At 44.4% G+C, this 24,201-nt stretch overlaps 1 protein-coding gene across 1 annotated transcript in view; it reads left to right on the plus strand.

Annotated features, from left to right (window-relative positions):
* Positions 1–18,977, plus strand: part of LOC309546881 (ecto-ADP-ribosyltransferase 5-like) — a 59,187-nt gene extending 40,210 nt beyond the window's left edge. The window contains exons 2-4 of the mRNA XM_082246576.1: positions 377–1,061; positions 12,149–12,181; positions 18,855–18,977. Coding sequence (XP_082102702.1) covers positions 377–1,061; positions 12,149–12,181; positions 18,855–18,946 — 810 coding nt within the window. The 3' untranslated portion in view covers positions 18,947–18,977. The remainder of the gene's footprint in view (positions 1–376; positions 1,062–12,148; positions 12,182–18,854) is intronic.
* Positions 18,978–24,201: the final 5,224 nt, after the last annotated feature.

The raw sequence follows: 24,201 nt of genomic DNA on the forward strand, positions 1-24,201 counted from the left end.
CCCCGCACTGTTCACCCCACACTGTATATCAGATTCCCCCTACTCTCTGGGTACTGATCCTTTCAAATTACTGTCTGTGTTCATTCATACCTGAAGCCCTGAACCATTAAAATCCTCAGCACCAGGCCCATGATGTTCTTAATCCAGCCCTGAAGGTAGGAACTCCTCTGAATCCACAAAGAGGGAGAAACCTCTACCACCCTAATAGAGCACCACGACTAAGCAATCTGTGTATATAGAGCGCACTGAAAGATCCCAGGGTGCTGATAATCTGGGTTGTCCACTACTAAGGGTCATTGATCTCTCACTGCCCCCTAGACCTACATCAGCTATCTCTCCAAAAAGTAATTTTCCAAATATTTCTTTCTGTTCACAGATGAGTCAAAAAGCTGTAGTTTTTGACATGATGCCAAACACATTTGATGACCAGTACATCGGCTGTGAAGATCAGATGGAGCGTGAGATGCCGAAAATACTAGAAGAAGAGCTGAAATACAACCAGTTTGCAGAGATGTGGAATAAAGCAAGCCAGGCCTGGAATAGGAAAGGTCTATCCCTTCCAAGTGAATTTGATGACCATTATGGAATAGCAGTTGTGTTGTACACAATGGAAACACCATACCCCATCTATAGGCAGCTGAATGGAAATGTCTCAGTCATGGGAATGTCTAGAGATGTGTACATGAAGAATTTCCATTTTAAAGCTCTTCACTTTTACCTGACCCGAGCCTTACAGGTGCTGAGGACAGGCTGTGACAAGAAGTCTCAAGTCTACAGGGGGTTGAGTATCGGTGCTGTAGATGTAGCTAAAGAAATACGTTTTGATCGATTTACGTCTTCGTCCAAAAGCAAAACAATTGCTGAACGGTTTGGGAGGAACCCTTTCTTCAACATATCAACTTGCTATGGTGTGGACATAGCTGACTTATCTGATTTTGAGGAACAAGAATATCTCATTCCTGTTGCAGAAACATTTAACATGATAAACAAAATGGGAACCACGTATGAGTTGGAGAGCACTGGAAAACTCTGCAGCTATTTCAAATGTGCCTACTTAGGAGGTGAGGACTACATCTCTCTACACAACGGCCTGTCCTTGTGCCTTCCATTCTTCTAAATGGTTCAAATTATGTGGCTGCTCAAGGGCGGGGCTTCATAAAATGGGTGTGGTGGAATAAACTAGGGCAGTATTTGTTTGCTTTGAAGGTGAGGATTAAGGTAAAACATTTTCTACTGTTTGCCACATTTGGAGTATGACATCCAGTTCCTGTACAATCTAAGGAAGGTAGGTATGGACCATAAGGTGAGTACCTGGATAGAGAACTGGCTCCAGGGGAGAGTCCAGAGGGTGGTGATTAATGGGGAGTACTCGGATGGGGCGGGTGTGGAAAGCGGGGTCCCCCAGGGTTCTGTCCTGGGACCAATCCTGTTTAATTTATTCATAAATGATCTAGAGGAGGGGATATCGAGTACAATCTCAGTATTTGCAGATGATACTAAACTAGGCATGCCAATATCTTCTATGCAGGATGTGGAAATCTTGCAAGCAGACCTGAACAAAATAACGGGGTGGGCAACTACATGGCAGATGAGGTTTAATGTTGAAAAATGTAAAGTAATGCACTTGGGGGCCAGAAACCAGAAAGCAAGCTACTCACTAGGGGGGCAACCTCTGGGTGAGTCTAGGATGGAAAATGACCTGGGGGTACTGGTAGACAACAGGCTTGGCAGTGGCATGCAATGCCAAGCCGCTGCAAGCAAAGCCAACAGAATACAGGGATGTATAAAAAAGGGGATTCACTCCAGAAATAAAGAGATTATTCTCCCACTCTTCAAGACTCTGGTCCGGCCACATCTGGAGTATGCTGTCCAGTTCTGGGCACCGGTCCTCAGAAAGGATGTGCTGGAAATGGAGAGAGCCCAGACAAGGGCAACACAAATAATTAGGGGAATGGAGGACATCAGCTATGAGGAAAGACTAAAAGCATTGAACTTATTCTCTCTGGAGAAGAGACGATTGAGGGGGGGATATGATATCAATGTACAAATACTGTACTGGCGACCCTAGCATAAGGAACAAACTTTTCAGAGAAAGGGAATACAATAAGACACGTGGCCACTCACTAAAACTAGAAGAAAAACGGTTTAACCTTAAACTAAGTAAAGGGTTCTTTACTGTCAGAGCGGTAAGGATGTGGAATTCACTTCCATAAGCAGTAGTATCAGCAGGGAGCATCGATAAGTTCTAAAAACTATTAGATGGGCACCTTAAAGACCACAACATACAGGGGTATACAATGTACAACATACAGGGGTATACAATGTACAACATACAGGGGTAAACAATGTACAACATACAGGGGTATACAATGTATGGTTAACAGCAAACACACACACATTATGGGTTGAACTGGATGGACTGATGTCTTTTTTCAACCTCACTAACTATGTAACTATGTAACATGGAGTGGGGAAGGATTACCTCCAGGTTTTTTTTGTGGGTGCAGGAGAAGTAATAGAGCCAGACCAACAGTTTTGGAGTAAAAAAGTATTTAGATCATGGAAATCTCAGGTTACACAACAACGCATTTCAGGAGCTGGTGATAACTCCCTCACTGGGGCCAAATGTCCAAATGGGAAGGAATGGTGAACTCTTATTGGATTTAACAGTGCAATTAATCGTGGTATAAACATGGTTTTAACAGTTTTTTGCACCATTAGTGTGTTCTTCTCTTACATCCCCTAACCTTAACCACTTAAGCCCCGGAAGATTTTACCCCCATTCCGACCAGGGGGTATTTTGCGATTCGGCACTGCGTGAATTTAACGCACAATTGCGCGGTCGTGCGACGCTGTACCTAAACGAATTTGACGTCCTTTTTTTCCCACAAACAGAGCTTTCTTTTGGTGGTATTTGATCACCTGTGCGATTTTTTGATCACGCGCTATAAACAAAAAAAGAGCGTCAATTTTGCAAAAATAGCAATATTTTTCACATTTTTTTATATGAAATTCCCCCAAAAAAAAATGTAAAAATCAAAATTTTTAAAAATTTTCGGCCAATTTATTTTATGCTACCTATGTTTGGTAAAAAAAATCGCAAAAAGCGTATTTTGATTGGTTTGCGCAAAAGTTATCGCGTTTACTAACAAAGGGAAAGATTTTTGTCATTTTTGTTGTTTTTTTTTTAACGCGTAATGGCGGCGATCTGCGATTTTTTTTTGCGGTACTGCGACATTGCGGCGGACAGATCGGACCCTTGACTGACATTTTTGACACTTTTGGGGTTACCAGTGACATTTCTACAGTAATCAGTGCTATATATATGCACTGTTACTGTAAAAATACACTGGTAGTGAAGGGGTTAACTTTATTTGGAAGGGAGGGGCTGTGTGTGTCCCTAGGGGCGTGGTTTCTACTGTGATTGGCTGTGGCTCTAGCTGTAAAGACACTGATCAACGGATCTACATACCAGATCCGTTTTATCAGTGTCTTTGCAGCGAGGAGAATGACAGGCAGTTTGTTTACACAAGCTGCCTGACATTCTCCCTCTCCCCCGCCGATCGCCGAGTGACCGGCGGACATCGGGTCCGCTGGTCACACGCGCGGGGGGGTCCGTGACCACGCGGGAGCGGGAGCGCGCCCCGGGGGGCGCGCGCTCGCTCCCTAGACCCTCACAAGCAAGCAACGTAGCCCTACGTTAGTTTGCCTGTGAGGGGCTGACCGCCGACGTAGATAGTCGTGCGGCGGTCGGCAAGTGGTTAAAGGGGTTGTGAAGTCAGAAGGTTTTTGTTCTACTCTTACATCCCCTAACCTTAAAGGGTTTGTAAAGTCAGAAGGTTTTTTTTTTTTTAACTTAATGCATTCTATGCATTACGATAAAAAGCCTTCTGTGTGCAGCACCACTAATACATACCTGAGCCCCCTCTCTAACCAGCAATGTGCACGAGTGCCTCAGCCGTGCGGGACTCTCTCTCTCTCCTGAATGGCTGAGACACAGCAGCGGCGCCATGCACTCCCACTGCTGTCAGTCAAACTCCAGTTAGACAATCAGGAGAGAAAGGGGGCGGGTCTGAATGTCAGCAACATGTCTGAACGGATACACTGAGCTGCAGCTCGGCTCGGTGCCCCCATAGCAAGCTGCTTGCTATGGGGGCACTCAACAGGAGGGAGGGGCTAGGAGCTCCAGCCAGGGACCCGAGAAGAGGAGGAACTGGGCTGCCCTGTACAAAACCAGCTGCATAGAGGAGGTAAGTATAACATGTTTGTTATTTTAATAGAAAAAAAAACAAGACTTTGCAATCACTTTAAATAATATGTAAACCCAACATTTCATATTCCTCAAGTCTTTTTTTTTTCGTTAACTTTGTTTGACTATAGGTCTATTTTTGTCCCAAGCATGTTTGAAGCCATTTACTGTTGACTGTTTCACTTCCTCTGCTGACAGTTTATTCCAAGCATCGTCTACCCTTTCAGTAAAATACTTCCTAAAATTCGTTTTGAAATTTCCTCCAGTTAGTTTGAGGTCATGTCTCCATGTTCTTGATTTTGGTTTCATATTGAAAAAACATGAACCTTATTCAACCCCTTAATGTATTTAAAAGTTTCGGTCATGTCTCCCCTTTTCCTTCTTTCCTCCAGGCTGTACATATTAAGTTCCTGAAGTTGCTCATGAAATGTTTTATTCCTCGAACCTTTCACCATTTTTGTTACCGGTCTCTGGAGTCGTTCTATCTTATCGATTTCTTTTTGTAGGTGAGGTCTCAAGAACTAGATACAGTATTCTAAATGAGGTCTCAGTAAAGATCTTTATAGAGGAATCAGGACCTCCTTCCTTCTGCTGGTGATCCCTCTAGTGATAACTTAAGATCTTTATAGAGCAATCAGGACCTCCACCCCCCCCCCCCCCCTGGTGACCCCTCTAGTGATTTAAAGATATATATAGAGGAATCAGAGCCTCCTTTCTCCTGCTGGTGACCCCTCTAGTAATATAAAGATCTATATAGTTAAATTGAGACCTTCTTCCTTCTGTTGGTGATCCCTAGTGATAACTAAAGATCTATATAGAGGAATCAAGACCTTGGTCCTCCTGCTGGTGATCCCTCTAGTGATATAAAGATCTATTTAGGGGAATCAGGACCTCCTTCCTCCTGCTGTTGACCCCTCTAGGGATATAAAGATCTATTTAGAGGAATTAGGACCTCCTTTCTCCTGCTGGTGATCCCTCTATTAATCTAAAGATCTTTATAGAGGAATCAGGACCTTCGTCCTCCTGCTGGTGAACCCTTGAGTGATATAAAGATCTATATAGAGGAATCAGGACCTCCATTCTCCTGCTGGTGACCCCTCTAGTGATATAAAGATCTATATAGAGGAATCAGGACCTCCTTCCTCCTGCTGGTGACCCCTCTAGTGATACATCTTACAATTCTATTCGCTTTTCCCACCGCCTGGCCACACTGTTTGCTCATTTAGCAATCATCTGAAATATGCACTCCCAAATCTGTTTCTTCTGTAGTGCTGGTTAACAATGTAACCCCAATGTTGTACTCCCTCAGGGGATTCTTTTTCGTGGAGTGCATTATTTTACATTTAGAAACATTGGACTGCAGTCTCCACTGCTTTAACCAATCTTTTAGCTATGCCAAATCCTGTTCCATGTTACAGACACCTCCAGGGGTATCAACCCTATTACACACCTTTGTATCATCAGTGAAAAGACATACCTTGCCCATCAAACCTTTAGTTATATCACTTACATATACAGGTGCATCTCATAAAATTAGAATATTATAAAAAAAAGTTAATTTATTTCAAGAATTCAATTCAAAAAGTGAAACTCATATTTTATATACAGTATCTCACAAAAGTGAGTACACCCCTCACACTTTTGTGAGGTGAGCGCTGAGCACGTGCACTCAACCTCTTTGGTCGACCATGGCGAGGACTGTTCTGAGTGGAACCTGTCCTGGTAAACTGCTGTATGGTCTTGGCTACCATGCTGCAGCTCAGTTTCAGGGTCTTGGCAATCTTCTTATAGCCTAGACCATCTTTATGTAGAGCAACAATTCTTTGTTTCAGATCATAAGAGAGTTTTTTGCCATGAGGTGCCATGTTGAACTTCCAGTGACCAGTATGAGAGAGTGAGAGCGATAACACCAAATTTAACACACCTGCTCCCCATTCACACCTGAGACCTTGTAACACTAACAGGTCACATGACACCGGGGAGGGAAAATGGCTAATTGGGCCCAATTTGGACATTTTCACTTAGGGGTGTACTCACTTTTGTTGCCAGCGGTTTAGAGATTAATGGCTGTGTGTTGAGTTATTTGAGGGGATAGTAAATTTACACTGTTATACAAGCTGTACACTCACTACTTTACATTGTAGCAAAGTGTAATTTCTTCAGTGTTGTCACATGAAAAGATAGAATAAAATATTTACAAAAATATGAGGGGTGTACTCACTTTTGTGGGATACTGTAGTTGCGTTACACACAGAGTGATATATGTCAAGTATTTCTTTCTTTAATTTTGATGATTATGGCTTACAGCTAGTGAAAACCCCAAATTTTGGATCTCAGAAAATTTGAATATTACATATTACCATTAAAAAATTTATTTTTAGTACAGAAATGTTGGCTTAGTAAAAAGTCTGTCCATGTACAGTATAGTATGTTCTCAATACTTGGCCGGGGCTCCTTTTGCATGAATTACTGCATCAATGTGGCGTGGCATGGAGGCGATCAGCCTGTGGCACTGCTGACGTGTTATGGAAGCCTAGGTTGCTTTGATAGTGGCCTTCAGCTCATCTGCATTGTTGGGTCTGATGTCTCTCATCTTCCTCCTAACAATACCCCACAGATTCTCTGTGGGGTTTAGGTCAGGCGAGTTTGCTGGCCAATCAAGCACAGTGATACCATGATCATGTGACCAGGTATTGGTAGTTTTGGCAGTGTGGGCGGTGCCAAGTCCTGCTGGAAAATGAAATCAGCATTTCCATAAAGCTGGTCAGCAGAGGGAAGCATGAAGTGCTCTAGAATTTCCTACTAGAGGGTTACCCAGACTTTGGACTTGATAAAACACAGTGGGCCAACACCAGCAGATGACATGGCTCCCCAAATCATCACTGACTGTGGTAAATTTTGCATTTCATTTGTAAATCAAGATCTCAGAGTCTGGAGGAAGAGCGGAGAGGCACAGAATCCAAGTTGCATGAGATCCAGTGTGAAATCTCCCCAGTCAGTGATGATTTGGGGAGCCTTGTCATCCGCTGGTGTTGGTCCACTGTGTTTTATCAAGTCCAAAGTCAGCGCAGCCCTCTAGCAGGAAATCCTAGAGCAAGAACAGAGACCAAAATGAGGGACTTTAAATGAGGTCAACCAGACATAAAAGTTTATTAAATAAATACAAATGCATATGAGAACAATGTTACATAGACACATACAGAGATATAGCATTCAGTAGACTAAACAGTACATATTTCATCAAAAATAAATACAGTATTTTTAGGATCAAACATGGATCTCTCAAGGATATAATAAATACAATAAGACATCATAATCTCTGTGTGCTCACAGTCCCTAAATATATCACAATTCAATAAAACATCTGAGTTATTTGTAGGCTCGACGCGTTTCATGGACCTCCGACCATTCAGACCTTGTTTGGTCCCAGCGTGCCTCCACTATTACTTCCTGGAGTGTTGCCCTTGGAGTTTCAAAATTTATATTCCACTCTGTCTGTGGTCCTCTCCTCTCTGCTGCCCCTGTGTGCTGGATGTTATCCATGCCTCAGCCCCGGTTCAGGCGTTCCCTGGATCAGCTTTGATCTCTTTTTCCAACACTGGATTGCCCTTGGATACATGACACTGCCTAAGGTAGTGTTTATTCCATCATATCCCCCATTATAGTCTACTATTTTAAAATAATATTATTATAACCCACATTCTTATTTTTAGACATATAACTTATATTGAAGCTCCTGATGAATGGATGGAGGTCCATGAAACGCGTCGAGCCTACAAATAACTCAGATGTAGATCCATAGTTTTTCACAAAGCCTGCTGTCACCGCTGATCTAAAAAAAATCTCCACTCCCCCGTCCTACAGCTCCGCTGTCTCCTGCCACTAAATAAACTAAAGGGCAGGGCCACCCCATGACATCACTGGGTGGTCCCGCCCCTTTGCGACATCACCGCCAGGGGGCATACTTAGCTGGTGATGTCACAAGGGGCGGAGACACCCAATGATGTCCCCGAATGGCCCCCGCCTCTTAGTTTATTTAGGCGGAGCTGTCATTCAGTGGGAGACTTTGTAGGGAGTGGAGCTTTTTTTTTTTCGGGTCGACAGTGGGGCAGGCATTGTGATTGGCACTGGATCTACACTGGGGAACATTTTTTTACTCTTTTGCTTTTTAAATGAAGGACTTGTCAAAAACTGCCTCCTGTTTTTTTTTTATACTACACTTTTTTTTTTACTATGTGCCCCATACTCATGGGGGGGGGGCTTTTATCTGGGGGCCCGACTCCTTAACAACCACTGAACTTTCTGGGGGCCCTTGTCGCATCTTGCCGCAGCCAGGTCTCCCGAAGGTGGGGTTTGGGTACCTGGGAGAGCAAACAAGCGAAGTTTCCCCTTTTGGGTGGAGCTTCACTTAAAGGAGGTTCACCCTCTCTATTTGTCCTGTTTACCTTCATCATTGATAAGGAAAGTAAAAGAAAAGCCCAAATTTTGGGTTTTCCCCAGAAAAGTAATAGTGGGGAAATCTTCCAATGGGGACACCAGTTCTTGTAACCTGGGGGTCCCAAAGGAATTCCCTTCATTTGCAGTGATTACCTCTCACTTCCTGTTTGGCTATGGGACAGGAAGTGAAAGGAAATCTCCGCAATGGGACACAGATGACAAACAAAAATCTTACAGGCGGAGGGCGTGGCTTCCGGCGCTGAAGATGGCCGCTTAGTCCTTCAGCTCCGCTCGGCCACCCGGGACATCCTCCGACTACAGCCTCCACAGCGGGCGCCAAACGCCGCAAGCTCTCCCTATCGACTCCGGGAACGATGAGGAACAAGAAGGGATCGTCCCAGTCTCGCAAAAAATCTTACAAGCGATATAACCCTTCATCTCTCTATCTGAAATGAAAAAAAGTTTTGTAGTTCTACTTTAAGCCAACCCCTTGGCCCAGCCCTGAACACCAGTACAGGAAAAGAGTGGGAATCTTCCAATGGGGACACCTGTAAAATGCTGGATTTCTCATTACTTTAGGGAGATTTTGTCTCCCTTCTTTTTATGTCTCTCCAGCACAGCAGTTGATATAAATTCACAATGGGACAGTTACAAAAAAAAAAAAAAAAAAAAATCCTGTCAGCGGAGCATACCATTTTCCTTTTAATCAAATTTTTTTTTGGTTTTAGATGTACTTCAATTAGAAATTTGTAAAATTTCAACACGTTATGACATGGTTGTAGTATTCTGTAAATTTGGGGGATTGGGCTACCATTTTTACAATATGGGCATATTTTTGCATATATCAGGGTGGAGTTTGGGTCAGCAGGGGTGACACTTTTTAAACATGGGCAGGAACCTGCAAACATACAAGGCTAATTAGAAAATATATAATCAAGCGCCCTGGATGTCACCTTTGTATCGGAGATAGGACAATCTAAATTATATAATAAGGGTCAAAGGAAAATGCTGCTGGTTAACTGTAGATATACTACATATATATGAAAGCAAGAAAAAAACTAGTGCAAATTCCTATAAACCCAAATCCAGCTGGGATAGGCTAATTAAACTCTTTAGATGGACAAATAGGAAAAATCAAAAATCATGATTTAAAGTGCCAGTGCAAGATTGTGGTTACCTCTTCTATAATTAGTATGGGGAATATAATATGTACTGAATAAAAATCTACCAGCTAGTTGACCCAGCCTGGTAAAGTGCAAACATGAAATTGAGCCTGCAAGCTGGAAAATGTGTGCTAAAGTGCAAAAATATATACGTATAAACGTATATCAAACGTAGCTCACTTCCACTGACGTGTAGTATGCAAATTAAATATACTATGATATAAAAATGAAAAGAGTGAAAAAATATATACCGCACACTCTAAATAATATGCAAAATAGCAAAAGGTGAATGAGTATGAATGATGTAATTTACAAACTGTCCACAAGATGGCAGTATGATAACGGAATAAAGAAGACCAATAATATGGAAACTAAGGTGCAAAAAGCTATGAAAATATTTATATAAAAATTAATTAATGTGCATAACCATGGTTAAAGTGCTAGTGCTGATGTGACCTTAATGAAAAATGTCTCCTGAATTCATAATAAATAAACGATTTTGCCAGACATCAATCCAATACAATGCCTAAATTAAAATTGCATGAGCTGTTATCAAATATATAAAGTCCAACAATCAGTCCATATAATGCTTGTTAATTCTCCCAAGTGATGAGTTGTGCAAACGTGCAATTACAGTGCCAATACAAATAATAAAATGCTTTTGGTGTCCACACGTGGAAATCCCACCATCCGTGCAGAGCTTTCTCCCTGCAGAGCTTCCTCCTTAAATGGACTCACCAGAACTCAAGCTGGTAGAACCAGTACTCTTGCTTTTAACAGACCACAATCTTGATTGTATATTCAACACTCCTACTTCCTCCACTCGATTATACCATCCACAGGGAATAATGCCCCCAAAGATAGGGAGATTATATTAAAGAGGAGGAGAGAGACAAAACCAACATAGCGTTACTCCGTCAAAACCAAAGTAAGTTTATTGAAATAACTGGTTACACTCACATAACATTGTGTCTACCCGACACTAGGATTTCCGGCGTCTAAAACAGTGCAGCAAACCTCCCGGACGTCTCCAACCCACATGTAAGCTTGCCTTTGCTGTCTGCAGTGTTTCCTCTCAGCGTCCTAAGCCCCGCCCTACTCGTTTCGTCACAATGACGTCTTCCTCTTTAATATAATCTCCCCATCTTTGGGGGCATTATTCCCTGTGGATGGTATAATCGAGTGGAGGAAGTAGGAGTGTTGAATATACAATCAAGAATGTGGTCCGTTAAAAGTGAGAGTGCTGGTTCTACCAGCTAGAGTTCTGGTGAGTCCATTTAGGGAGAAAGCTCTGCACGGATGGTGGGATTTCCACTTGTGGACACCAAAAGCACTTTATTATTTGTATCGGCACTGTAATTGTACGTTTGCACAACTCATCACTTGGGAGAATTAACAAGCATTATATGGACTGATTGTTGGACTTTATATATTTGATAACAGCTCATGCAATTTTATCTCAGGCATTGTAAATTTGGATTGATGTCTGGCAAAATCGTTTATTCATTATGAATTCAGGAGACATTTTTCATTAAGGTCACATCAGCACTAGCACTTTACACATGGTTATGCACATTAATTAATTTTTATGTAACATTTGTCATAGCTTTTTGCACCTTAGTTACCATATTATTGGTCTTCTTTATTTCATTATCATACGGCCATCTTGTGGACAGTTTGTAAATTACACCATTCATGCTCATTCACTTTTTGCTATTTTGCACATTATTTCGAGTGTGCGGTATATATTTTTTCACTCTTTTCATTTTTATATCATAATATATTTCATTTGCATACTACACATCAGTGGGCATCAGCTACATATGATATAAGTTTATACATATATATTTTTGCACTTTAGTACACATTTTCCAGCTTGCAGGCTCAATTTCATGTCTGCACTTTACCAGGCTGGGTCAACTAGCTGGTAGATTTTTATTCAGTACATATTATATTCCCCATACTAATTATAGAAGAGGTAACCACAATCTTGCACTGGCACTTTAAATCATGATTTTGGATTTTTCCTATTTGTCCATCTAAATAGTTAAATTAGCCTATCCCAGCTGGATTTGGGTTTATAGGAATTTGCGCTAGTTTTTTCTTGCTTTCATACAAGGCTAATTGTTTTGTCTGAGGGTGGGATTTCAGTAAACTGGGGGCAGGGCTCAAAGTTGACACAGTTTTACTTTTTGGAGGGTTTGCAAAGCGCGGTGCTTGGGTTCAGTTATGTGGAAGGTGGCAGGCATTTTTCATTGTTCTATTTGAATGAATTTCAATTTCATGTTTGTATTTTCAGGTGAGAAGAGAAGCAGCCCAGTGTGCACTTCTGGTAAGAGAATTTAAACTGTATATCCATTGAGATACCTTATGTAGGGTTACTGTATGTGCTGAGAGGTGGGTCGTTGTTCAGACCATCCAATCATGTGAGAAAAAGCTGTAGATTCTCGCATAGAGAGAAACTGGCAAAACACAGACAAAGCTGACATACAGAAAAAACAGGATTAGGTAAGTATTAATCAGGTCAATACTTTCCCTGTAAGAGAGTTTCCAATACTTCCAGCTGGCAACCTTGGCATCGGTATATTGTAGCCTGCTTACTCAATTTGCAAGGCTGTAATAGCCGGGACCAAATTTGATGCCTAAAGCTTTAATTTCCTGCTCTGGGAAGGTGACCGGAAGTTCAAAGCCTTCGCTTTCCTCTCCCATCCAGAAAACCCCACTCCTATCCTGAATGATCTTTGAGCCAGATACCTCAGCATACTGCTTCATCACCGAGACTACCTCTATTGTCTCCTCCATCCCAGAGATGAAAACAGATATGTCATCAGCATAGGCCACGACCCTCACCAGGAATTCCCAAAAGCACTCCACACAACTGCCCACTCCCTAACCTCCAGCTGAAGGGATCGATTGTAAATGCGTATAGCAGAGGACTCAAAGGACACCTCTGATGCACACCCAAGCCAACCTCAAAGGGCCATCCAATCCAACTGTAGAACCCTCCTAGGTAGGTGCTAGAAGAGAGAGTACAGTTTTTTTGGTCTTTCTGCTTACCAGAGAGATTGCTAGGTACATTTTTTTTTTGCTCTCTCCCTACTAGAGAGCAGGATCAGTTAGAGAGCTCATCTCATGGTGCAGCTCAGTTTGTCTGAAGTGTTTAACACTGGTCCAATAGGGAGGCATATTGGACAGTGGGAGGAAACCTGTGTTTTGCTTGCCTCTATCTAGCAAGATTACTTTGCGGTATAATCAAGGAAGCTCAGACCTCTGCAGTATATAAATGTGCTTTTACTATACAAAACATGCTGTACATACAAAACTATTACAATATTAGGAACATAATACAAGACTGGCACATATAACAATGCCTAACAAATGAACAGCCTATGGTCGGTAAACAGCAGAAATACGCTTAAAGTTACTTAACTTATTAGGAACTATATAAATGTATAATAATAATAGTGTGTTTGTGGTGGGACATTAGAGTGTAAGCTCCTCTGGTGCAGAGACTGATGTCACTGGCTCATTGTTCTCTGTACAGCACTGCGGTATATGTCAGAGCTATATAAATGTATAATAATAATAGTGTGTGACTGTGGGGGGACATTAGAGTGTAAGCTCCTCTGGTGCAGAGACTGATGTCACTGGCTCATAGTTCTCTGTACAGTATGTCAGTGCTAAATAAATTTATTTTTATAGTAGTGTATGACCATAAAAACACCATCATATTATTGAACGTGAATATAAACATGAAGGGAATCGGAAATTAATGTATTATTATCTTATTATTAGTTTGAAATATATACTGTTTATACACTGTTAATGTGTATGTGTGTGTGTATATATATATATATATATATATATATATATATACACATATATATATTGTGGCAGGGCACGTGGATCCGTGGTCGACGGAAGATACGTGTCACCGAGGTTCCTGGCCTCGGTGAGATAAGAGCCGGTAATTCTGTGTCAGCAGCAGCTAGTGCTGTTTGACATTTTTCTATTTTAGTGTGGCTGCAAAGCCGAATCCGGGCCGGCTCTTATTGGGAGCAGTTAAGGTATGGGTGGGTGGCTGCTCCCCACGCTCCAGGCCAGGTCTTGCCTGGGGTTTATAAGGCAGACAGCCTAACAGGTGATTGAGATTTTTCTCCAGTACTAAAAGGCTGTGGAAGTGAGTGTTGAGGCTGGAAAGCTTACAAGCAGATGAACTGACCCATTGCTGTGTGTGAACAGCACCAAAGAGACACAGGTGAATGGACTTGTTGCTGTGCTTAAACCTGCCTTTAAGACTGTCAGTTTTCCTTTTTGTTGGGTGTGAGTTAACACCAAGAAAGACTGTTACTTTTGTGTTCCTGAAGTGTAAATAAAACACTCCTGATTTACTTTGAAGAACCATCTGTTTTGCCTCTATACTGCACCCGCAAATCCTACCTACCAGAGCAAATCCCCACATTTGGTGCTCGGATGCGGGCATGCGCAGTGAGGCTGGCGTAAAACGCCAAAATATTTTTGTTCTGCTGAATGTGACTGTACATGTCCTATATTAAGCCTGCTAAGCTGCAGCCACAGGAAAAGATGGAGGAATTGATAAGGCAGCTTACCCAGGCCAGTTTAGGACAACAGCAGGCCATAGAGCTACAGCGGGAGACTAACCTGCAACAGCAGAAAAGACATGAGGAGGCTATGCGTGCACAGCAGGAGACTAATCAACGGCTGCTGCAACATGTGTTGGCGTTGGAAAAGTCTGGAGTGTCTCGGGGAGTGCATGATGCCCGGAAAGCGGTCCGTGCAGCGATACTTAAGATGGCTCCCACGGATGACGTCGAGACGTACCTCGCCATATTTGAAAAAGTGGCGGTCCGGGAGAAGCTACCCCGTGACCAGTGGGCTGAGGTGGTCGCTCCGTTCCTGGCATCCGGACCCCAGCAGGTGTTTTTCGATTTGACAGATGACCAAGCTGCCGACTACCCGACCGTAAAAGGTGAGATCCTGGCGAGACTGGGCGTAAATGTCTTAGTCCGCGCTCAGCGAGTGCATCAGTGGGGCTACAAAGCGGCCGAACCGGCCAGGCCACAATATTACGATTTACTGCACAGACTGCAAAAATGGCTGCAGCCTGATCTGTTAAAGCCCACTGATATGCTGGACCGCTTATTGGCTGACATGTTTTGGAGGGCCTTGCCTTATCCCCTCCAGCACTGGATCGGCCAGGCTTCTCCTGACAATGCTCTGGATATGGTTGACCTGGTGGAGCGCTATGAGGCCACCAAGAACTTGCAGGGATGTACAGGGGGGAGGGGGCCAGTCAAACCCCGGAAATCTCCGCCACAGACCCAACGCTTGGTGGCAATGAGACACACTCAAGACGTACTCCCTGTACGCCCGGCCCCAATAGTCTGCTGGCGGTGTCAGGAGCCAGGTCACGTGAGGGCTGAGTGTCCCCAACAGGACGAGCCTATGGAGACTAACTATGGACACCGCCACTCGTTGTATGCACGAAAGCTATGCGCCACAGGCACTGGTGAGGTGATAGACAGTAACCATCTGTGTCGGGTGGAAGTGGGAGACACTTTGGCGGTGGCTCTGCTGGACTCAGGAAGTCTGGTGTCCCTGGTGAGAACGGCGTTAATACGGCCTGCTGAATATACCGGCCGCAGAGTCGGGGTCGTATGTATTCATGGAGACTTAAAGGACTATCCCACAGCGCTGGTAACTTTGTCTACAGCGGCCGGCAAATGGACCCATGAGGTGGCTGTTGTCGCTACCAAGTTGCCACATGAACTAATAATCGGAAGGGACTTTCCAGGTTTTCCGGCACTGTGGCCTACGGTTAAAGGGTCTGACAAGCCTGAGACAGGGACAACCCTAGCAGAATGGCCTGGTTCCAGTGTGAGGCCAGAGCCCTGGGAGCCTGAGTCCGAAGGGCCCTCGGTAGGGGTGACCACAGCTTCTGTGATAGAGGGGGACACCACCCCACTAAATGTAATGGTGGGAGACGTGGAGGACTTGCCATCCGGCCCTGAGTTGGCAGACCTTAATGTCTCCGGGGAAAATTTTGGGACCGCACAACACCGGGATATGTCCCTAAGCAGGGCCTGGGAAAATGTTGTAATCATTAATGGTAAACCAAAAAACCCTGGGGCTGAATTGATGTTTCCACGTTTTATTGTTCAACAGGAAATGTTATATCGAGTGAATCAAATCCGGGGTGAACTGGTTGAACAGTTGGTGGTGCCCACAGCGTACCGCAAGCTTGTTATGGAGCTTGCCCACCAACATGTTCTTGGGGGACACTTGGGGTGGCAGAAAACACAGGACCACATACTACAGAGGTTTTATTGGCCCGGTGTGTTCAGAGAAGTGGAAGAGTATTGTAAGTCATGTCCGGTCTGTCAGATAACTAGCCCCCAGCCCCATTTCCGTAGTCCCCTGATAACTCTCCCGATAATTGAGGTCCCATTTGAACGAATCGCTATGGATCTAATCGGCCCTTTTCCAAAATCTGCCAGGGGTCACCAACATATTCTAGTCATCCTTGACTACGCCACTCGCTACCCGGAGGCGATACCCCTGCGACATACATCCGCCAAACTTATAGCTAAGGAGTTAATGGAAATGTTTTCCCGGGTGGGACTGCCTAAAGAGCTCCTGACTGACCAAGGGACACCGTTTATGTCCAAGGTTATGAGAGAACTCTGTAAGCTGCTCCACATAAAACAATTACTTACATCCGTCTACCATCCCCAGACGGATGGCCTGGTCGAGAGATTTAACCAAACATTAAAAAACATGTTAAAAAGAGTAGTTTCCAGGGATAGTAAGGACTGGGACCTGCTTCTACCCTATCTGATGTTTGCAGTGCGAGAAGTACCTCAGGCTTCCACGGGGTTCTCGCCCTTCCAACTGTTATATGGTAGGCATCCTCGCGGGTTGTTGGATATAGCCAAAGAGGCCTGGGAACAACAACCCACCCCCTACAAAAGTGTTGTTGACTATGTCACCCAGATGCAGGAACGGATGGAAAAGGTCATGCCCTTGGTCCGGGAACACATGGAGGCAGCCCAACAAGCCCAGAGTAGGATCTACAATCGACAGGCTAGGGTCCGGAACTTTAACCCGGGTGATCGGGTAGTGGTACTAGTACCAACAGTAGATAGCAAGTTCCTAGCTAGGTGGCAAGGTCCCTATGAGGTGCTCGAAAAGATAGGAGAAGTAAATTACAAAGTACACCAGCCAGGGCGGCGGAAGCCGGAGCAGGTGTACCACGTAAATTTACTAAAGCCGTGGAAAGATAGGGACTTGTCCGAGAACGACAGCCCCCAGCCAGGGTTTCTAGGTGAAAAGGGTCCAGCCCCTCCTCTTGAAGCCTGTGAAGCAATAACCTCGGTAAAAGCTGCAGATAGCCTGTCCTCCAAACAGGTCCAGGAAGTCAGGGAGTTCATTAGTCGGAACACAGATGTGTTCTCTGACCTCCCTGGACGTACGTCTCTAATCCTACATGATATCGTCACTGAGCCCCGGGTCAAGGTCCGGGTAAAGCCATATCGGGTACCCGAGGCTCGGCGACATGCTATTAAGGAAGAAGTACAACTCATGTTAAAACTCAATGTTATTGAAGAGTCTAAAAGTGAATGGGCCAGTCCTATAGTCTTAGTACCCAAACCAGACGGGACGTTGCGGTTCTGCAACGATTTTCGTAAGCTAAACGAGGTCTCCAAGTTTGACGCGTACCCTATGCCCCGGGTAGACGAGCTGATTGAGAAATTAGGCCAAGCCCGATATTTTTCAGTGCTAGACCTCACCAAAGGGTACTGGCAAGTACCCTTAACGGAGTCTGCCAAGGAAAAAACGGCTTTTGTTACTCCTCAGGGCCTATATCATTATAAGGTGTTACCCTTTGGCCTGCATGGCGCCCCTGCCACCTTCCAAAGACTAATGGACATAGTGTTGCGACCTCATCGTCAGTACGCCTCGGCTTACCTGGACGATGTCGTCATCCACAGCCGGGATTGGGAAAGTCATCTGCACAAAGTGCAGGCGGTAGTGGATGCCCTTAGGAAGGCCGGGCTGACCGCTAATCCAAAAAAGTGTTCAATAGGATTAGAAGAGACTAAATACCTGGGGTATGTGGTTGGGCGAGGAGTCATCAAACCCCAAATAAACAAAATAGAAGCCATACGTAGTTGGCCCCGACCAGTCACCACTAAGCAGGTCAGATCATTCCTGGGAATGCTGGGATATTATATGAGGTTCATTCCCCATTTTGCCACCTTAGCTGCTCCACTGACAGGGCTACTAAAAGGATGAAAGTCCGTCATGGTTCACTGGAATGATAAGGCGGAAGAGGCCTTTTCCGCTTTGAAGTTGGCACTATGTGGGTCCCCAGTCTTGGTCACCCCAGACTTCAACAAGGGATTTATAGTACAGACCGATGCCTCGGAAGTAGGTCTAGGGGCTGTACTATCACAGGAGGTCAATGGGGAGGAGCATCCTGTCGTGTACCTCAGCCGGAAGCTCACCCCAGCAGAGACCCGATACAGTATAGTGGAGAGAGAGTGCCTGGCTATCAAATGGGCACTCGAGTCTCTTCGCTATTATCTGCTGGGGAGGAAATTTCGTCTGGTGACCGACCATTCCCCTCTCCAATGGATGAGCCAGGCCAAGGAGAGAAATGCTCAGGTCACCAGATGGTTCCTGTCCCTTCAGAACTTCAAGTTCTCAGTGGAACACAGGGCAGGCCGCCTACAGGGAAATGCGGATGCCCTGTCTCGCGCACACAATATATATATATATATATATATATATATATATATATATATATATATATATATATATATATATATATATATATATATATATATATATATATATATATATATATATGTGTGTATGTATGTATAATAATACAGTATATATTTAAAATTGTATTTTTATTTATTTTTTCAACTAAATAAAAAGGTGTCATATTGATCTCAGGTATTATTATATCTCCTCAGATCCAGCAGGACTTCCGAATTCTGGGCCCGGGACTCGCTTCCTCATTACCAGACTGATTGTTATACTGAATCTGTTTGTCATTTTTTTCTGAGGTCACCTCATGGTGAAGGGTTCCAGCACTGTGTACGGTCCACTATCACCATCAGATCATGATGAATGTGCCCATTCAATGTCCTTGTAAAACTCCATCCAAAATTTCAGTTTTAGCTTTGGATGGAGCTGGGAAGGATTATGACTTCTGTTTTTATTTGTCCAATATTTTTGTTACTATTATGATTGTTGTGTTTTACCTTCATTACCAACTTTTTTGTTATTTTTGTGATCAATTTCATTGTTATGAACATTATGCTGGGTAAGATTATTACCATCATGATTTCCATTTTTATTATCAATGATGCACTATATTGTCAGAAATATTGGGACGCCTGCCTTTACACACACATGAACTTTAATGGCATCCCAGTCTTAGTCCGCAGGGTTCAATATTGAGTTGGTCCACCCTTTGCAGCTATATCATATTCAACTCTTCTGGGAAGGCTGTCCACAAGGTTTAGGAGTGTGTCTATGGGTATGTTTGACCATTCTTCCAGAAGCACATCTGTGAGGTCAGGCACTGATGTTGAAGGAGTAGCCTTGGCTCAGGGTCCCCGCTCTAATTCATCCCAGGTCAGGATTCAGTCAAGTTCCTCCACCCCAAACTTGCTCACCCATGTCTTTATGGGACTTGCTTTGTGCACTGGTCCCAATCATTTGGTGGGGGGGGGGGGGGGGTTTGTGTGGGGTTGTTTTTCAGGAGTTGGGCTTGGCCCCTTAGTTCCAGTGAAGGGAACTCTTATTGTCAGCATACCAAGACATTTTGGACAATTTCATGCTCCTAACTTTGTGGGAACAGTTTGGGAATGGCCCCTTCCTGTTCCAACATGACTGCGCACCAGTGCACAAAGCAAGGTCCATAAAGACATGGATGAGCGAGTTTGGGGTGGAGGAACTTGACTGGCCTGCACAGAGCCCTATAGAACACCTTTGGGATGAATAAGAGCAGAGACTGCGAGCCAGGCAGTCTGACCATTCTTCTTCTGGAAGAATGGTCAAGCATTCCCATAGACACACTCCTAAAGCTTGTGGACAGCCTTCCCAGAAGAGTTGAAGCTTTTAAAGCTGCAAAGGGTGGGCCAACTCAATATTGAACCCTACGGACTAAGACTGGGATGCCATTAAAGTTCATGTCATGTGCGTGTAAAGGCAGGCGTCCCTATATTTTTGACAATTCAGTGTATTTCCAGTGTGATATCATTTTATTGCAAAAATGCCAGTACTGGTATTCGACCTTGTTCCTTAATTTTTATAATCATGCATTATGTAACAGAATTTGTTTCTTTTGTTATGTATTTTTTGTATTGTATTCCAGCTTTAACAAAAGGGACAGAGCTATAGCCTCCAAAACGAAATAATCTATCTTTGGAATAAATTTGTACCTGGGCTTGAATGTTATGCTGTTCACTTTTCTCGCTTAATGTGTTATTAGTTTACATTTCCAGGTATCTGTTCAATACTGTGTTGCCTTCCAAGTTCCTTCCGTTGATGCACATGGTTTTGTTTACATTACTTTTGTGCTGGTCATTGCACACATACTGCTATTGCAGGATGTCATATTATTAAAAATGTGTGTTCTAAATTGTACCTAACTGGGTCTTTAAGGTACAACGATGTACTGCTTGCCCAGGGTATAGGTCATGCATAAAGAGGGGGGGATAGGTAGGTTGGGATTGGGCCTTCTAGGTTGCCCAGTTAAAACCGTGGCTCTCCTAAATCCTTCCAGGAAGGAGAATCAGTTCACTTCTTCTTGGCAGGATCCCAGTTATATGGTGGGAGGAGCTTAGCTGGAGGAGTAGAACCCTGGCCACGGGAAGGGTTGCCATGTGAAGGTTAATTACGTAAGGGATTGCCCTTAAATCTTTATCCACCCGGGGAGTCAGGGCAATGGCATTGGGGCTCAAAGAGGCTCAGAGATGATGAGAGACATGTTGCTGGACTGAGTTGGGATCTGAGACCCGGATGGCTGTAATTTTGCATTGCATCTTCAGAAAGTTATCTACATGTGGCCTCTGTGTGAAGTTTTCAGGTATTGCAGTAGCTGTAGAACCAGAGCTGCCAGTGATGTCACCTGTAGGGTGACCACATTTCCAAACTGCCATTCAGGGACACCCCCCTTCACAATGTAGCACCCTCCTTGGTAGGTGCTAGTAGGAAAGTATAGTTTGAGCTCTGTCTGCTTACCAGGAGAGCTGCAGGTAAATCGATATTGTTCTCTGCCTACCAGGGAGCAGGGTCGGTTAGTGAGGTCTGCTCATTGTGCTCAGAGTACATCTCATTCTGTCTAGGGTGACACAATCGGGAGGCATGTTGGACAGTGGGAGGAAACCCGACAAATGGGTGCACGCACAGGCTTTTGATACAGTCCTGACGATTGGCAGAGGCAAAGTTGCCTTGGTGCATGTTGGGATACTGTTTAAAAATCAGGAGCACATGTGCTCGAGGTCTTTTGTTGGGGAGTGGAGTCCCGGAGGGAGGGGGTGGATGCCTCCTCCTCTGTAGAGGTGCCATGCAGCCTCAGGGGGTCTTCCTGAGGGTCGGAAGAGAAGCAGTGAGGAGCTGAACCCAGAGGTCCAGGGAAGCTGACTGAGAGGGGAGACACTGGAGGACCTGTCTCTGCAGTATCGTGAGTACAGGAACTCTTGTCAAGGGGCCTTACCTGTAGGGGGCCACCCCTGCTCCTAGGATAGTCAGTTGATGGGTGTCAGCTGAAAGGGGATGCTAGTGAGAGTGTCCTGAAGATAAGATATCGGTCACCAAGTCATCTTGTCAGAAAGTGATTTGAGCAAGAGACTTAACCCCATCTACACTTGTGGCAGTGTGGATTAACAGCCTGGCTGTTCCTAATTACTAAAGAAGTTCTGAAGGTAGAAGTCCTCATCCATGTGAATAGTTCAGTTGGAGTATCCCACTATTCCCTTCTCCTATCCCAATTACAAAATAAACAACAAAAAAAACAACACCCCTAGACTGTTTATTTCTGTGAATAGCCAATGGGAGCAAGGAGGGATTCAGGAACTTTATCTAATTATAACCATGTGCTGGTAACCAGGGGAGCCCATCAAGACAATTTCCAGCAGTTCCTGCGGGGGGCAGTGCTACAACAAAAACGATGACGTGATCTTTTTTTTTTTGATAATTTTTGGAAAAACAAATCAAACAGTGGTCACCAGTTTAGACAGGTGGTATACAATGTGCACCTGCTTTAACTAAGTCACTTACTGACAGCAGCGTACTCTCACTCTCTCATACTGGTCACTGGAAGTTCAACATGGCACCTGGTGGCAAAGAACTCTCTGAAGATCTGAAAAAAAGAATTGTTGCTCTACATAAAGATGGCCTAGGCTATAAGAAGATTGCCAAGACCCTAAAACTGAGCTGCAGCACAGTGGCCAAGACCATACAGAGGTTTAACAGGACAGGTTCAACTCAGAACAAGCCTCACCATGATCGACCAAAGAAGTTGAGTGCACGTGCTCAGCATCATATCCAGGTGTTGTCTTTGGGAAATAGACGTATGAGTGCTGCCAGCATTGCTGCAGAGGTTGAAGGAGTGGTGTGTGTGTGTGGGGGGGGGGGGGGGGGGGTCAGCCTTTCAGTGCTCAGACCATACACCGCACACTGCATCAAATTGGTCTCCCAAAAGGAGCCCTCTTCTTAAGATAATGCACAATAAAGCCCGCAAACAGTTTGCTGAAGACATAGAAGCATGGATTACTGGAACCATGGCCTGTGCTCTGATGTGACCAAGATAAACGTATTTGGTCCAGATGGTGTCAAGCGTGTGTTGCGGCAACCAGGTGAGGAGTACAAAGACAAGTGTGTCTTGCCTAAAGTCAAGCATGGTGGTGGGAGTGTCATGTTCTGGGGCTGCATGAGTGCTGCCGACACTGGGGAGCTACAGTTCATTGAGGGAGCCATGAATGTCAACATGCACTGTGAAATACTGAAGCAGAGCATGATCCCCTCCCTTCGGCAACTGGGCCGCAGGGCAGTATTCCAACATGATAACGACCCCAAACACACCTCCAAGACAACCAATGCCTTGCTACAGAAGCCGAGGATAAAGGTGATGAACTGGCCAAGCATGTCTCCAGACCTAAACCCTATTGAGCATCTGTGGGGCATCCTTAAACAGAAGGTGGAGGAGTGCAAGGTCTCTAACATCCACCAGCTCTGTGATGTCATCATGGAGGAGTGGAAGAGGACTCCAGTGGCAACCTGTGAAGCTCTGGTGAACTCCATGCCCAAGAGGGTTAAGACAGTGCTGGAAAATAACGGTGGCCACACAAAATATTGACACTTTGGGCCCTATTTGGACATTGTCACTTAGGGGTGTACTTACTTTTGTTGCCAGCAGTTTAGACATTAATGGCTGTGGGTTGAGTTATTTTGAGGGGACAGCAAATTTGCACTGTTATACAAGCTGTACACTCACTGCTTTATATTGTAGCAAAGTGTCATTTCTTCAGTGTTGTTACATGAAAAGATATAATAAAATATTTACAAAAATGTGAGGGTGCACTCACTTTTGTGAGATACTGTATGTATACATCATCATGATTGTTTATATATATATTTCCATCTTTTTTAGCCCCGGTTCACACTTGTGCGTGTGCGGGGTTCGCATGTAATGTCGGAGCGCACTGCTCCGACATTACATGCGATCGGCTGTGCGGTGCGAGTTTAGCCATACAGTTTGTATGGCTAAATTCGCACCGCAGCCGCCCCAAACACGCACAGGGACCCTTTTTTCTAGCCGCATCAGGATCGGATCGCACAGCGGTTCACACTTGTGCGATCCGATCCTGTGCGAACTGCACGATCGCACTGCGATATGCGATCAAACTGGGGGTGTCGTTAAGATTTCCTTGACACCCCCAGCGTATCGCATATGGCAGTGTGAACTGCCGGGGGTGCGTGTGCGATGCGGGAACAGGCTGCGGATTCGCAGCCTTCCCGCACTCGCATAAATGTGAACCGAGGCTTAGTTTTTGCATAATATGGATACCCTTTCTTTGCACATATACCTGGGTTCATTCTGGCACTTTATATTTAGTGGCGGTTTTATTCAGAGAAGATGTGTTTGTATATGTTTCTATACTGAACAAAATTTTAAACGCCCCCATTTTTCATGAGCTGAACTCAAAGATCCAAGAAAACCAGGATTCATTCGTAAAGAGAACACCTCTCCAAAGTGCCAGACGCCATCGAATGTGAGTAAGTCGGTTACGACGACGAACTGCAGTCAGG

Source organism: Pelophylax lessonae (assembly GCF_965119305.1).
Source record: "Pelophylax lessonae genome assembly, chromosome: 2".
Lineage (NCBI taxonomy): Eukaryota > Metazoa > Chordata > Amphibia > Anura > Ranidae > Pelophylax > Pelophylax lessonae.